Consider the following 16,116-nt stretch of genomic DNA (forward strand, 5'->3'; position numbering starts at 1 on the left):
GATTTTCAGTACAAATCGGCAATTTCATACTTTAACCCCTATTATTTTTTTGAGATATCATAAAAAGCCATAGCCCAGTTTTAGAATATTGAAATTATTTAGTATTATAATTAATAATTAAATAAATAAATTATGCATCGTTAGGGTCGGTTCCGATAAGTCGCACACGTTAACAAATTTTACCTGTTTTTAAAAGAGAATTTTGTGCTCATTTTTTCTATTTGAAAAGGATATTTGACCATTTGTCACTTAGCCGCGTTTTGGTTAGTTGACGGCAGTAAAGTGGTCACGGCTAACTGAGATGGTAAAGTACTTACTAATACAAACCACTCCATTTTTCACTATAGTTAACAAAAATTAAATGTATTAATCAAATCTTATTTTTAATTTAAAAAAAGAACATTCCAATTAAAGCTACCTAGGCACGTCTTAGAAAACATTTTGTATTATTTGAACAATATGAATTTTTATTAAATATAATTTAGTATTAATTAATAATGGAATCAGAATAAATTGGAACATTAATTGGTACTGCAATATTGTTTCTGTTTAGGATGTATCATCAGATGAAATACTAGACTAGATTCAAAATTGATGGTACGAAGAAACCATCTTCCCTGTGAAATTAGGATTTTTTTTAATATCAATGGGCTCAAGCAGTATCCTGGGTAGTACGAATATCTTGTTCTTTTGTACTTTATTTTTAATTGGCAAATAACTGTGATACGAATAGAATCTGCAAAATTTTTTTACTTCCACGCATTTATAATATTATCTATGGTGGTGTTTCATGTCATCGTTAAGTCCTATTAAATATCAATTTACTATTTACCGTAATATTTTCTTTTTTGTTACAAGAAACAAAAGTAAATTTTGGAAAACTAAGTGATCTCGAATTCGTCGTCGTTCAGCTATTGACCGCTAAATCAATCAAGCTAGCTAAATCTGCCAAGTACATTGATTGAAATTACAATATAACGCACCCCTCATGGAAGAATAGCATACGTGGCGTTACGTCGAATACGTTTATTGCTCCATTAGATACAGTAAAATATAACCCACATCCTCTCCAATTCTTGTAAATCTATTTACAATTGTAATCGATAGAGTTGCAAGAATTGGAGAGGATGTCGGTTAAATTTATATTTATATGTGGCCTGTATCTAATGGAGCAATAAATATGTTTGATGTAACTCCACTTATGCCATTCTTCGATGATAGGTTCGATAAGTTCCAAACGCGTCATAACTTGCAATAATAGATATTGAACTTTTAACGGGGTAAGATTTAGATTATGTTAATAGTCCAAAATAAATGTTATATCTTTAAATTAGAAAATACGACCAATCATTATCAAAATTTCATAGTGTTTCAAATTATGAATGTGTGAGTTTTGGCGACAGCGGTTCTGAAGGTGGATATCCACCGGTGAGGCGAGACGAAACGAGAATTGAAATCTCGCCGGCCTATTTCCACCAAAAGTTGCCATTAATAGCTCGCACGAGCTCACGCTGTGAATGTCATCAAGCCATTTTTTTAAATGTAAGAACAGATCCATTACTTTCAAAATTTATTGTAAGAGAAAAGAAACATATTTTTTTTTTAATCTCAAATCTCCACAATCTCGCGATTGACATTAATAGCCATTATCTCGCCTCGTCTCGTCTCGCCTCGCCGGTGGAAAAGCCACTTGATAGTAATCGAGGCATAAGGTACTATTAAGTAAGGTAAGGTCAATTTTATTTTTCTTCCTTGTTATGTAACCGTACGTACCGTGGCTTTTTTAATGTAGTGATATCAAACCAACAGTCTTACTACTTTCATATTACTTTATGGTTAATGAAATTGAACATCTTTTAGCTGTAAGTCGATTTTGGCAGACATGTCCACAGAAGGAGTAAAACATAAATGCTAATTTAGTAAGCTGAAAATAATACGTGAGGCGCACTATAAGTTTCCGGAATGAATAAGAAAAAAATAGTATAAATGGTGAGAAATGAATTTATTGTTTCTCATAATATTCTTCGTTACCGTTAATGCACTTATTCATACGAATGAACCAATTTTGAAAACATTTATGCCACTCCTCCGCGACAATCTTTGAAACATATTTTTCAAACTCTTCGACAACCTCTTCAGGTGACAAAACCGTTGACCGCGTAACTGGTTCTTAATTTTTGGAAATAAATAAAAGTCCTAAGGTGCCAGGTCGGGACTGTACGCGGGATGGCTCATAAAGTCAACGTTATTCAACCTTCATTTGTCTGTCTGGCCGTGTGAGAACTGGCATTATCACGGTGCAAGATGATATGGCGTATACGGTTATTTTTACGTAGTTTGTCAATAACTTCCGGCAAACAAAAGGTCATGTACCAATCACTATTCACGGTACAACGATTTTCCAAAACAACAGTAGCCACGTGTCCAGTTTTATTAAAAAAAAGAAGCAATCATCCGCTTAGAGGCACTTTGTACGCGCGCCACTTTGGTTGATTTCGACTCATTTCGCAATACTCATACGTTCGATTGCTACTTTGTTTTGGGATTGCAACTATAAATCCATGTTTCGTCACCTGTTACTATGTATCACACAAATTTGACGCCACTTCGTTGAATCTGGTAAGCATGGCATTGCATCAAGTGACGCGATCCGTTTTTTGAGCCTCTGTCAAATTGTGTGGGGTCCACAGAGAACACAGTTTCTTCACACCCAAATATTCGTGTAATATTAATTGTATTTAACTCATGCCTATGCCTAAAGATGCCCGAATATCATGGTATGTCACACGCCTGTCTGTTTTGATCATACGGCGCACAGCATCGATGTTTTTGTTGTCTGTTGTAGGGCCCTGATCGGGTGGGGAGTATATGGATACAGTTTTCACCAGACAATAGTCGGAAGAACCTAGTGGGGCCTCCACAACCGCAGACTATCGGTCCGGATCAGTTGTCAGCAGAAAGCCCAAGCAATTAGCCGTATGAGACTCAACATCTGGTATCCTAGTGGCGCCACTGACAAGCTGGGATAGGCTTAGCGTTAACGCAAGTTTACGTGTCTCTCTCCCAGCGTGATCGGTCTTCTGGTATGAGAACAACCCATTCTTGATGGTGTGCATTAAAGTTCCACAGAATGATTAGTTGCGCCACTGGGTACCTATGCAGGGCAGACTCCGGCACGAGGTAGATACCTGTACTCCAGAGTATACCCTAGAAATGTCCACCTGGTCCTCCCCTTCGGTCACCAAACGGCAAGGTGGACCATTCCGGGATTCTTCGTTGGGCGGCGGGGCAGCCTTTGTGCCAACGGGTGGCTTTCCCGCTAGTTGGCCCCCCAACTTCCCACGGGCGGCCAGCGGTGCACCGTGCTTCTGATCCCGCTAGCCTCCAGAACCGAGTGCCCAGTGTGGCAGCACAAGCAGCTACAACTCGTCGTCAGACGCAATGCAACTGTTCAGACCCGACCTCCTAATGGCAACTCCCGAACACGAGTCGGAACACGGTGACAATCATTTGGTGACTCGACTGCCACCAGTAGTTGTTGCACTTTAGCACCAACCAGGGGTCACTAGTAGGGTCTCGAGGGTAAACCTATAGAAGCGAGCAACATCAACCCCCAATACCTATAGGTCAATGTTCGATCCAAATGTCGTATGCGTATTCTGGTATATGAATCGAACTTAAATCGATTCTAAACGACAAGTCGCACGTATTCTGATAAAATTTTGACAGTTCTTTCGACAGACTTTCCGGGGTGGAAAAAAAAATTAATTGAACGCGCATAACTTAACAAAAATTTAACGCTACAAATGGCGGATTTCTACTGATGATGTACGCTTACAAGAACAACACTATCACAAAACAATCATTAACAACAATCATCAAAATATACAAACAAGAAGAAACTATTTAAATAAATTTAATTATATGAGATATTTGGGCTATGACAGAAAAATAACCATGCCTGTGCAATGGTTACATTCGGTTGATTTTCGCTTTTGCTAATGCCACATCCCTTAATGCTGCAGCGAAGCATCTTTATTAATACCTAATTGTTCTCACCTAATTTTTGTTCATTTTATTACTATTCATGCAAATAATTCAATAAAACACTACGCTTAAAACTTTTATTATTATTATTATTATTATTACCTCATGTACAGTTGGCATTTAAGAGGACGTTACATATTTTCGATTCCCGTGCTTGGCACAGACCAATGTGAGGCTATCTTTTTTGGCTTACGACGGCACGCAGTAGTTAAACAAAGACAATAACACGTTTTTTTAATGTCAAAATACAAACTACGATAGTATTTTGTTTGGAACTGTTTGGAACATGTAGTTTCTGTGAATGTTCTTGTCTAAAAACCTTGTGCCCGCCACTGTGTGTGGGTATGATACAGTTGGTATCACTGTGCCATCTGTGGTTGGTCCCAATAATATCGGGTTCAGGAAATTTCTTTTTGTTCTTAGTGTCGGACAAGCAATTGCGATTAAGGTACCATCAGATAGTTTATCCGTCTTTATTCCAACTGTAATGTGCTTTTCCTCTACGTTTGCTCGCCGACAATCTTAACCGAAACATTTGACAAAGCAGTCTAAACTACAATCAAAAGGTGGTCTAACGGTTGCTCCGCCATTATCATGGAAGTTAAAAAAAAAGGAATTCTTATTCGCTGCTTTGGGGATGTCCATGCACAAATTGCAGTCGGATGTACGTGTTGTGAACAAAAGAATACTAATTAGTTCTTTATAGCTGTGTTGCGAGGGCAAAGAACAATATAATTTAGTAGGCACTCAAAAAACAAACTCGCCACTTTTTGTTAGATGTATTTAATTTGCATAGTAAGCTAATGCATATAGATGGCAGGAGAGGAGAATGCAATAGCCAAATTCAATTAAGTTACTTTCAACTTTGAATGCTTCCATATGAAACTTTACCTACATCCTGAACTCGTCGCTTTATTTGAGGTGACACTAATGTCTGTCGCATAGGTTTTTACGAGGTGGCACCTGTTTTTACGCTCATTGCATTACTTTTTTCAGAGCTAATACTTTTGACTGAAGTAAGACTTTTAATAGTAACAACTGGTTTTTCTGACAACATGCTTCTATTACGGCTTTTGGTGCTTTTTATTGAGCCTTTAGTTTTGGTGGATGCCATCGAACCCTTCCTTTCACGAGCGCTTTTATTATCGGTTGTAGTTTCTTCAGCAGTAAGGGTCTCATCGACAAGATCTTCCAAAGATAATACCGGTGTTACAGTTACATTATAGTTACTAAATCCTTGGTCTTGCGGAAGATAAATACCAAAACGATCCTGCGTAAAAAAAGAATTTTAGTAAAGTCTCATTTTGGCTTAGCATGAAGAACACCTATATTAAAGTTTTATATTGCAATCTTAAATCCTTCATAGTAGCATATTTGTTTTTTTTTGTATGTTTTCCAATCAGCGATTATGTATTATGCGATAACCAGTAGTGGGTGTTAACGGGCTGAGATAATGATGATGATGATGATGATGATGATGATGGTTCGTAGACTTAGATAGTAATTACTGTCACTTTGTGTCCAAAAGGACACATTGGCACTAAATTTCAATGAATCTAAGAATTGTACCATTTATTTTAGGAGCATCTCATGTCTCGCGTTTGCTTAGCGTTATGCTGTAATGGTCAATTTATTGAGTTTTTTGTCCTTAAAAGGCAGCAAAGCAGAAGAGCTAGACCCTGTTGTAATGTTTGGGGATATTGAAAATGTTAATTAGATAGTACCTAGTCAATTAGTGCCTCATTTGCCTGTCACTATAAATCAGCATAATTTATTCTTTATAACAATATATTTTTATGGCAGGTGTTTTATAACAGTAAAAAGCAGAAAAGACCGACCTTAGTATACCGGTTGTAGTGGAATTGTGGATGGCATTTGCAAGGTCTTGGAGGTGGCTTTTTATAACTTTCGTGTGATGAGATCACACTCCTCGGTGTTGGTGGCGTCTCGTAACCTAACATGTTATAAATTTACAAAAATCATGACAATAAAAACATGTTCAGTTTTTCAAGTATTAGTTCAGAGCGAACCCTCTCATTATATGACAAGTATACACAAATCGAAAGTTATCCACTTATTTTTATGCTTGAAGTTCACACGAAACTTAAATTTTGACGTATACATTTAAAGTCTGTACCTTTAAAGTTTTCCTGTCTACGTAGTGACTTTTTCATCTTCTTGCGCATACGTTTTTCCCATGCAATTTCAGCAGCTACAAATAAAAAAATTTAAGCATATTTTGTACAAACCAAGTGATACGTTTACAGTTTCCTTTGTAAAAGAGTACTAAGATATACATTATACTCCCTGTTTGATACATTACATACATAAACTTTAAAGTGACTTGTTACTTTTTTGTTGTTATTTAATAATCCATAAACACATACCACAAAAAATAAATTGACAAAAGTGACGTGTTGTGCGACAAGCGACAATTTCTTTTTCTTTGCAAAGGAGTTCATTATACTTTATACTTTTTTCTACTTAAGCCACACAAAAACAAATTTATAACGATATGTAGAAAATAAACACAAGAATTATTTTCATTTACCGATTCTTTCTTTGTCTAGAATAATTTCTTCAAAGTTTCCATAAGCCAAGAAGCAAAGATCGCCTATATCCTCGCGAATTTCAATAACGGGGATTTCCATTGCTGCTTCTACAGCCTTTGTCAGTTCCACGTAAGCTGTATCGTATAGTATGGCTTCATTGTCCACTTTCAAGAAGATTGCTTTGTCTACTGTATTTGATATCCAAGTAAACACTGTCTCGGAGAAGGTAAGTGGCGGCGTTGGAACAGGCTCTAAAACAAACAAATTGTGTATAACAAGAGTTAGAGTAAACAACACACGTATCGAATTGGGTATGTTCTTATCGAAGTGGCAACCTTACTTCAAAGCGTTGTCAAAGTCTTGCTTAGACTCTTTGAACTGATTATGAGGAAAAAAGCAACACTAGCACTTTAGGTACTTTTATTATTACCTCCCAATATCTTGATTATAAAGCGTTCACTAAACTTTGCAATACTGATTAATATCCTCACAAAAGTCGAGTGCCAAATTATAGTCAGAAGCGAATTTGCTTGCGTTTCCGAACATGATTTCAGATTTTTTTAATGTTCATTTGTCTTAGTTTTGAGGCGTAACATGAAACTCTCAAAGTTAATTTATACAAATCAAACATTAAGTTCAGAACAGATTAAAATATACATTGATTTAATTTATTTTATATCTCACAGAAAAGGGATTAATCCTTTTATAAAGGTATTTTTACTCATAGTCGCACTACTGTCGCACTACGATTTACCATACTACCAGTGGTATGCTTAGTGGTACAATGGATCCCACGGGTTCGCGCCAAATAGCGCTTTGGGTGGCATACGAACACCTGCTTAAATGAAATGGTTTAGCCACTTATCGCCGTGGTTTCATGCCGTAATTATAAATATGTTTTAATTTGTTTGTTTTTGTTTTTGGTTAATTTGTTTGTTGATGCTAAATTTATAATCCACAAATATCATGTTTAATTTTTTGTTTTTGTTTATGTTTAATTTGTTTCTTGATACTAAATTTATAATCCATAAATGTCAACATTGACTTACAAATAAATGGACGATGGGTCTAATACAAAAACCACAAAAAAAATGTCCCAAGTCAACCTATTTAAACGTAGTGACATGTAAAGGAATATGAAAAAGCTAAAACGTTGAATTTAAATTGTAATGTCATCGCAGTACTGTCTAATTTTGCTTGCTTCGCTGTCACTGTCAGTAGAACAAACGAAGACTAAAGCGTGAATGACGCTCTGTATACGATTTTAACCTATCATTCGCCTTAGGACAGATTCGCTTTACGACAGATTAGCTTTATGACAGATTCGCTTTATGACAGATTCGCTTTACGGCAGAAATTGTACAGTTAAGTACACTAAAATAGTACCTAAGTAAAAAAAAGGTATAGGTTCAAACACGAGAGGTATAGACGTTCTTTTAAATCATTAAACGCAATTCACTTTAGTTCACTTTCATAACTAAGTTTTCTTAACTGGTTAAGAAAAACCCTTTTTTATTATTGTTTTCACAACTGGTTTTTAAACAAGAATACGAAGTGTTCATTCATAACTGACAATCACAAATAGTTAAGAAACGAATAATTATGATTATGTTTTTATAACTAGCTACAGTCAGCATTAATATTTTCTTTTCCTTTAACCTTATACGAAGTAATCCACATTCATAACTTTTTTTCATAACCAGCTACGAGAAACAACACCTTTTAGAAAACAAATGTATTTCACATAGGTCAAATTGCTTTCATCCACTAGGTTAGGTTAGGTTAGTATATGAAAAAGCCGCACGAGCCGAGCGAGCGAAGCGAGCGTGCCGCGGCAGCGGCCGGCGAGTGCCAGAAGCGAATTTGTTTGCGTTTACGAACATGGTTTCAGGTCAAATTATGAAAAAAAAGTTATGAATGTGGATTAAATATTCTTTTTTCGTAACAACTATTTGTGATTGTCAGTTATGAATGAACACTTCGTATTCTTGTTTAAAAACCAGTTGTGAAAACAATAATAAAAAAGGGTTTTTCTTAACCAGTTAAGAAAACTTAGTTATGAAAGTGAACTAAAGTGAATTGCGTTTAATGATTTAAAAGAACGTCTATACCTCTCGTGTTTGAACCTATACCTTTTTTTTACTTAGGTACTATTTTAGTGTACTTAACTGTACAATTTCTGCCGTAAAGCGAATCTGTCATAAAGCGAATCTGTCATAAAGCTAATCTGTCGTAAAGCGAATCTGTCCTAAGGCGAATAAGGGATTTTAACGTCCTATAAGTTCGGACACTTTTTAGCGCGGACCCGACGTCCATATAATTGTAAGTCAATGAATGTCAAACATAATTATGTTTGTTGGGAATAAAATTGCGCCACCGAAATGATGGAAAGAGTGCTGCTTTCCAAAACATCCCTAGTGCAACGATACACAATCATTACTACAACTCACAAATTACTTTGTCGATCTTTATTATAAATTACAACTATTAGAAATTTTTCAACTACAAAAGCCCAGCGATAATTGTTTTTTAACCTTAGAAAAAAAGTTTCATCTTGCATGCTTAACGTTGCTTGAATATACCTACTAAGTTTACCTTATATACCTAGTAATTTTTATTAGTTGTAAGAATGCCCAAGTTTTATTGTTACAACTAAAAAAAATTGCGTTGTGTATACCTAATATCATCATTTATATCATTTAATATCAACTTAATCAAACCTGGTGTAGGAATTGTAGTGGCTGAAGTTTGAATGGAGAGGAAGGACGAGGATTCCGTGTTCGATGGCGAACTCTTCAAGGCAAGCGGCTGCCAGGACTCCGGCGGAAAGTGTTTCGCCGTGATCATCTTTAGATCCCTGACCAGGTTCATGTCATCGTAATAGAGAGGCTCAGTTCTGCCCTACAATGATAATTACTGTTTAGTTTTTGGTGCGTGTAGTTAGTTACATGCAATACCAACGACGTAACTTCAAAATAGAAATTGGAGCGCAGTAGGAAAGCGATTTGCTGTACTAGGAGTTGGCAGATCTCATGCGAAAAATTTAGAGGTACAATTTTTACACTTTATTAGAATTTACACTTAGATATATTTCAAGAAAGAACTATTAATAAATGCATAAAATACAATATCTGCGAAACTTAAGTAAACTTAAATATTGTGGTAAGTGCTGACTTAAAATTTCAAGTGTCTGGTTATAGAGCCTTTGAAACTTGAATTTTATCTCAAACTCTCAAACTCCTTTAGGATTATGGTAAATATTAATTCCATATGTATTAACTATGATTTTTATTTATTCTTTAGTATGATGTTTTACATCAGACATGAATACATGTTTTTCTTAGAGCTGTGAAAAAAGGACACAATAGTATAATTAACGATATTTTCAATTAGTAGATACCTCGAGTGCAGCGGTACATCAAATTGATGAGAATATTTATTATTTTACGCGTATGTTTTTACATTTTGAGCAGAAATGTTCAAAATATTTGTTTTATAATTATTAATACAAAGATCGAACACTCAGAAAAAATTCCTTCGATCCGGCCGGATTCGAACCGACGTCTTCTAGCTTACCGTGACAGACGCTATACCAACTAAGCATGCCACGGTAAGCTTGAAGATGGTCGGTTCGAATCCGGCCGGATCGAAGGAATTTTTTCTGAGTATTCGATCTTTGTGTTAATAATTATAACAAACTAGTGAAATAATTTCACAAAAAACTGTTGATTATCATTTCAATAAAAATTTAAAATATATGTTTTGTACAAATATTTTGCGATTTCAAAAATAACAAAATGAATCATTCTTTGTCCACTAGTTACTGTTAGGGATGCCGCAGACGTCTGCATTTGCATCTTTTTAAACATCTGCATGCGCATCCGTCATCCACATCAATCGATGCAGAGTTTTTACGAAAGCGGATGTTATCGTCGGGAACGGGCCTTATGCCAAGCTCTTGCCAAGTACTGTACTAATTAGCAAATCAGGAATTAAGAGTTCGGCAGCGCGAGGTGAAGGCAGCAACCTGTTTGTTTTTAAATAATTCTTTAGTTGACTTACGCGTATGGTATTTAGGAACACTGTTTGAATTCAAATTGATTTTCGTCACATGTTGTTGATTTTCGTAAGTAAGTTTAAGTGTAAACGATGCAAAGTGTAATTAAGAACTCTTTCAGTCAAGATAGCCCAATTATGATACTTTTACAAATCAATAAGTCTCGCATAATTATTATTTGTAAAGGGCAATTTGCCCATCAAACTTTAAATATTAATATATGTACTTAATATTCCATCCACATTTTTTCTAACAGAATTAAGTACTTAATAGTATTATATCTTTTTAAATTAATGATGACCAGGCTTGATCGACTTGAATAAATATCCTGAAAAAAGAATCATTTTTTCACAGATCCGCATCTGCATCCGTATTTGCAGATTTGAAGGTGAAAGCGTCACATCTGCGTTTGCATCTGCAAATGTCGTTATAACTCATAACCCACATCCTCGGCATTCCTAGTTACTACAATACGCTATTGTTAAAATGTTTGCGTATTGCGTCAGACTCGTCATAGGTGTCCGAAGTGTCATTTTATTTCTAGGTGTTCAACCGATTTTCGCATTTTCTCTGATTCGAAGCGGGTCCGAGTTTTCTGGATTTGTATAGTCTCGGATTCTAATCAACGAATAAGAATCGGATGCAGTGCACAAACGCGCCTGTACTATATATATACACACACTTGGTTTATTAATGGCATACATTTCAGTATTTATACCGTTATTTTATTTTATAACTCACGTGATTATTATAAGGCTTCAAAAGATAGTTTCAAAGCAAAATAACTGTTAAGGACACGTGTGTTGTTGAAGGATAAATAACGCTAGAGATAGCAAGACACGCGTTAGTAAAAAAATAAGTCAATTTTAGGTTCGAATTTTGTAATAACGAGATTGTACTGATACAAACATAAACGGTAAAAAAAAAAAACAGGGAATAATACGTGGCATATAAGCGTGTAAAATTGTTTGTTAATTATTTATTATTTCTATAGAGATCTGTAAACGCAAAGATAGCAGTCTGGTTTGTTTTATATGAAGACACCTAGCACAATCAACACGCACACACGCCTAGCGACATACTCATATATTTATGAGCACATACGCTGCGACAGATTGAAGCCACACCTGGCGTATCGTATGCACTCAATTTGAAACAAGAAATATCACTTTTTAATAATTCGACGATTAATTCAGATGGTTTAGAAGTGGAGAGCATTCCGCTAAGGTAACAAATATTATGTGTATATTTTAGCAGTTATAGTTACATAGTATTCTACCTGGGTATAAGCTCCTGTAGGACCTATTTTAAGGTGACGTCTAATGTCACCATCCAGCTTTGAAGCGTCTTGAACAAAATAATCAGCTGCTTCTTTAATAAAATTGCATTTTCTTTTATTTTGCAAAGACATTTTACAAATAAACATTTCCATCATTGATATTAACTGTAAGAGATTGATTTAACTTTTATTAAAAGCGGTTATTTGCTACCACGTACGACTAAATGGAAAGCTTAAAATAATAGCTGTATGCTTACAATGCATATTAAATGGGTCAGTTGGAGACTACGACACGTTTTCCAAAGTTCTCCAAATGCCACGATCCTGTTTTCGTACTAAAGATTTTGCACATTTTTGTCGAAGTTTTCGATAAATATTACATGTGCTAACAGATATTTTAATGTTCACTTGTGGTAATGGTAAAATGTCTTATTTTTCAGATATTGTTGCATAATACAGGATGTCTCGCGGCTATGGGATACAGAAGGAAAGTACTTAAAATATTGTAGTTATTTTGTATTCATGGAAACATTGTTTTATTTTTAAAAGTAAGTAATACTGCATTCAAAGACTTTTAATAAGTTGTTTGCCTTATCAGGGAATACAACCCAGGAAATGTCAAAAAAAGATATTTTACACAATATTTTATGATGACGGGTCCGTCATAACGATTAATTCTTTATAAAGTGACTAGTATCTTAATAAAAAAGGTAAACCGTTCAATTATACAATTCATTCGAAAATAATGTATCAACTGTATTTACCAAATGTATCACACGTACAAAACGTGATCCATCTTCTTGTATGCAGATTCTCAATCTTTTGTTAAGTTCGCAGCCTGCCGATATTTGTATCTTGTTACCATGGATATTCGAAATAGCATTATTTCCTTTCCACTTCATATTGTCAAATTGAATCTTATATAAGAAATTTTTCACGTATCCCCAAATAAGTAATGTTGACAGTAAAGCATATTGTAATTAATTTTTTAAACTTTATATTACCTTTTCTTTGACCTATTCGATCGGCATCTTAAACAAGGATGTTCTTTTTCCAAATTTGGTCGGTTTCTTTCCAGATGAGGCAAGTAACTTTTTAAAAGTTCTTGAATGCAGTAATTACTAAAAAAAATGAGTATATGAAACAAAATGGGTACCTATTTTGTTTTGAACTTTATCGAAAATATTTAAAGCACTTTCCTTCAGTGTCTCATACCCGTGACAAGCCTGCATAGTTTTGTTTTTAATTTTTTTCTTCAAAATGTACTTGTTATTATAATTTTACCATAAATGAAACGCTACTATTGACAACAATGCAGAAGATTTTTTTAAACAAACGAGGTTTGTTAACTCTTCGTTTTGCTTTACTTTTATTTCACTCTATTTTACAGTATGATATGATATTAGGTACGTAATAATAATGGAAATACAATAAGCACAACAAAATTTCGAATATTAATTTTGTCCATAGAATGAATGAGTTGACATAGATCACACATACAGGAAAATGCTGCTCTAATCCTTAGACGCTTTGTAAAATGCATACGAGATACGGCATAAAAAGAAACGTACCTCTGGGTGTTGACTAACATAAGCCTCTTGTTCCAGCTGTATAGAGATGCTGAATCTTCTTGAGCATTCTCGTTGGCACTGTGTAATGGCATCATGGTCATGGTACAGCAACCCGTTAGCAGCCAACGGAACTGTAGGCACACTTTTCATAATCCTTCTGATTGGCATCTTGGAAATAATAACTTTACGTTTGAGTATTGTAAATTAATATGTTTTCTTTCTACATTTAGAAACAGTATGTCCACATAAATGGAATCAAAATATATTTATATTATTATGCAATAATAAACGTCTAACAATAGTCAAAACCAAAAATATTTTAGTGTTTAAAAAATAAACAAGTAGAGTGCCAGTAATATATTTACTATTTTTAATGCAAACTTGTTTTGAAAACCTAATTGGGAAAGTTTTAATGTTTATTACTTAAGTTCGAGTAATATACTCGGATATTTAAATATTAAAAATTGCCACCAAGACTAGGTACAGAAAACTAACCTAAAACTTACCCATTTAGATTTTCAAAACAAGTTTGCATTAAAAATAGTAAGTACAGTACTGGCATATTGCAAAATATAAAATAGTATATCATATTATTACACTCGAATGTTAAATTATATCTACTTCATGATAACATTTTAGAGTATTCAATAATAAATATTTCCACCGATATTAGGCGGGGAAATCTAATCTGGCAATTAGAAATGTGATTGACAGGTTTTTATACTTACTTCATGTTACCAATGATTAGTATACTTATATGGAAGATAAGTGGTGTATCAATTTAAGTATTTTGTTGCACATTCACCCTAATCCTAAAACTTTTATATTTCAAGAAAATACAAGTAGAAGTAAAGTGCAAAAGACGATATTAAAGTTCTAAAAGAGATATCGCAATACACGTTTGTTTCAAATAGAGGTAACTAGATTTCTTCCAGAAACGTTTGAACATATGGATGTGACACGGCTGTCGATGTATTTCACCGTTATAAATGGCTAACGCTGCGAAATGGCATTTTGTCAAAATTATATCAAATTATGAAATAAATCAACAAGATCAGCTTAGACGTTACTGGCCTGCAACTTTCCTTACAAATTGCTGACACACCTACGAGCAAGCAGCGAGACCGAGCAAGATAATGAAATTTTTTAACGTCGATACGTAATGCGCAAATTACTTTCCGCCGCCTATAAATTTACCACTAACGCGAGTCCGTGCATACGCGCGAGTAGGTACTGTATTAGTTGCTACCAGTTTTTACAATAATGCATAGTTGTTACGCATTGTGTTGTGAATTTTGTTTTGCATCGTGTTCCATAATAAATTTGGTCATTTATTTATCAAACACGGGTTCTAACATGATGAGTATACTTTCGATGCGTCCTAGATATTAGTCATATAAAGTAAGTGAATGCATAATATTGTCTATTTACATCATAGGATTTATACTCTAAAGATAATGTTCAAAGACCGAATTAAGCACAATCATTTTATTTTTCTATTCATTTTATTTCTTTTAGCTCGAAACGTTGGTTTGTTTGAAAAAAGCACGTGATTTTGATTAAAAAATAAGTGTGAAGCAAAAAAAAAGTGAAACTTTCGCGAAAATCTAAAACTCGATATGAAAAAAAAAACAATCCGCGACGCCGCCGCAGTCACGATTTGTCCACATCACCGCCAGAAAATTTGGTGGGTGTAAAATCGGCGTGGCGAAATTTTATTTTATTTCATTTTCGTCTATATTTCAAAACAATATTTTCTTTCGATCAAAATGTATTATGGTCCTGTTTTTGTACATCTCTAAATCGATTTTACTCAGACATTACGTTACTCCGACATTATTTTACTCGGACACTACGCTATTCCGACAACATGTTACATCGACATGATTTTACTCAGATATTACGCTACATCGACAACACAGACGAGGTGTTTATTTAAAAAAATCGTTTTTACTCTGAAAAGAAAAATCATTATTACAAACCCATCTAGGAAATGGTTTCTTATTATATATCGATCAATATAACAAAAAAAAAACTAAATCATATGATCGAAAAATTCTTTTATAATTATATAAAGTGTAACAAAAAACGATTAAATTAAAATATAAATTTTTACTACACTGTTTCATGTATGTATGTACTAAAACCTAATTACAGTAGGTAAACGGAAAAAACATAAATGATTATTTTCGAAGTCAATGGACAATGGGACAGAAGAAAGTTTGAAACTGCTTTTCGAAGCACAATTTTGGATTATGGATTGGACTTTTGAAATGGCATATATTATTTTATTTTAATAATTTTTTTTTGTTTCACTTTACTTTATATTTACACTTTAATATACTTTATACAGAGTGTTTTTTTAATGGGACAATTGGGGAAATCCGAAACCATAGAAGATAGGTACAAGAAAACTGTCTTTTAGTTTTTTTTTAAATCAATTTCGGCATATGTTTCTTTTAGTCAAGCACACGCTTGATTCATAGTCTATAATGATTAATAAAATTGATCAAAATTTTTGTGTTATGTAGGTTATGTTATGAAAGGAACATTTTATTGTATGGAACGAAAAAAATCGGGGCAGCAGAAGTTGATCAAATTCCATAAAAT

At 34.2% G+C, this 16,116-nt stretch overlaps 1 protein-coding gene across 1 annotated transcript; it reads right to left on the reverse strand.

Annotated features, from left to right (window-relative positions):
* Positions 1-4,174: 4,174 nt before the first annotated feature.
* On the reverse strand, positions 4,175-13,669 carry LOC113227694. Its single transcript, XM_026460674.1, has 7 exons — positions 13,507-13,669; positions 11,936-12,100; positions 9,320-9,500; positions 6,599-6,850; positions 6,185-6,259; positions 5,886-6,001; positions 4,175-5,317 (listed from the first exon to the last, which is right to left on the reverse strand). The coding sequence occupies exons 1-7, from the start codon at positions 13,654-13,656 to the stop codon at positions 4,997-4,999; spliced, it is 1,260 nt and encodes a 419-aa protein (XP_026316459.1). The 5' UTR covers positions 13,657-13,669; the 3' UTR covers positions 4,175-4,996.
* Positions 13,670-16,116: the final 2,447 nt, after the last annotated feature.

This window comes from Hyposmocoma kahamanoa, unplaced genomic scaffold (genome assembly GCF_003589595.1).
Source record: "Hyposmocoma kahamanoa isolate Upper Pololo Valley unplaced genomic scaffold, ASM358959v1 100021, whole genome shotgun sequence".
In the NCBI taxonomy this organism is placed as follows: Eukaryota; Metazoa; Arthropoda; class Insecta; order Lepidoptera; family Cosmopterigidae; genus Hyposmocoma; species Hyposmocoma kahamanoa.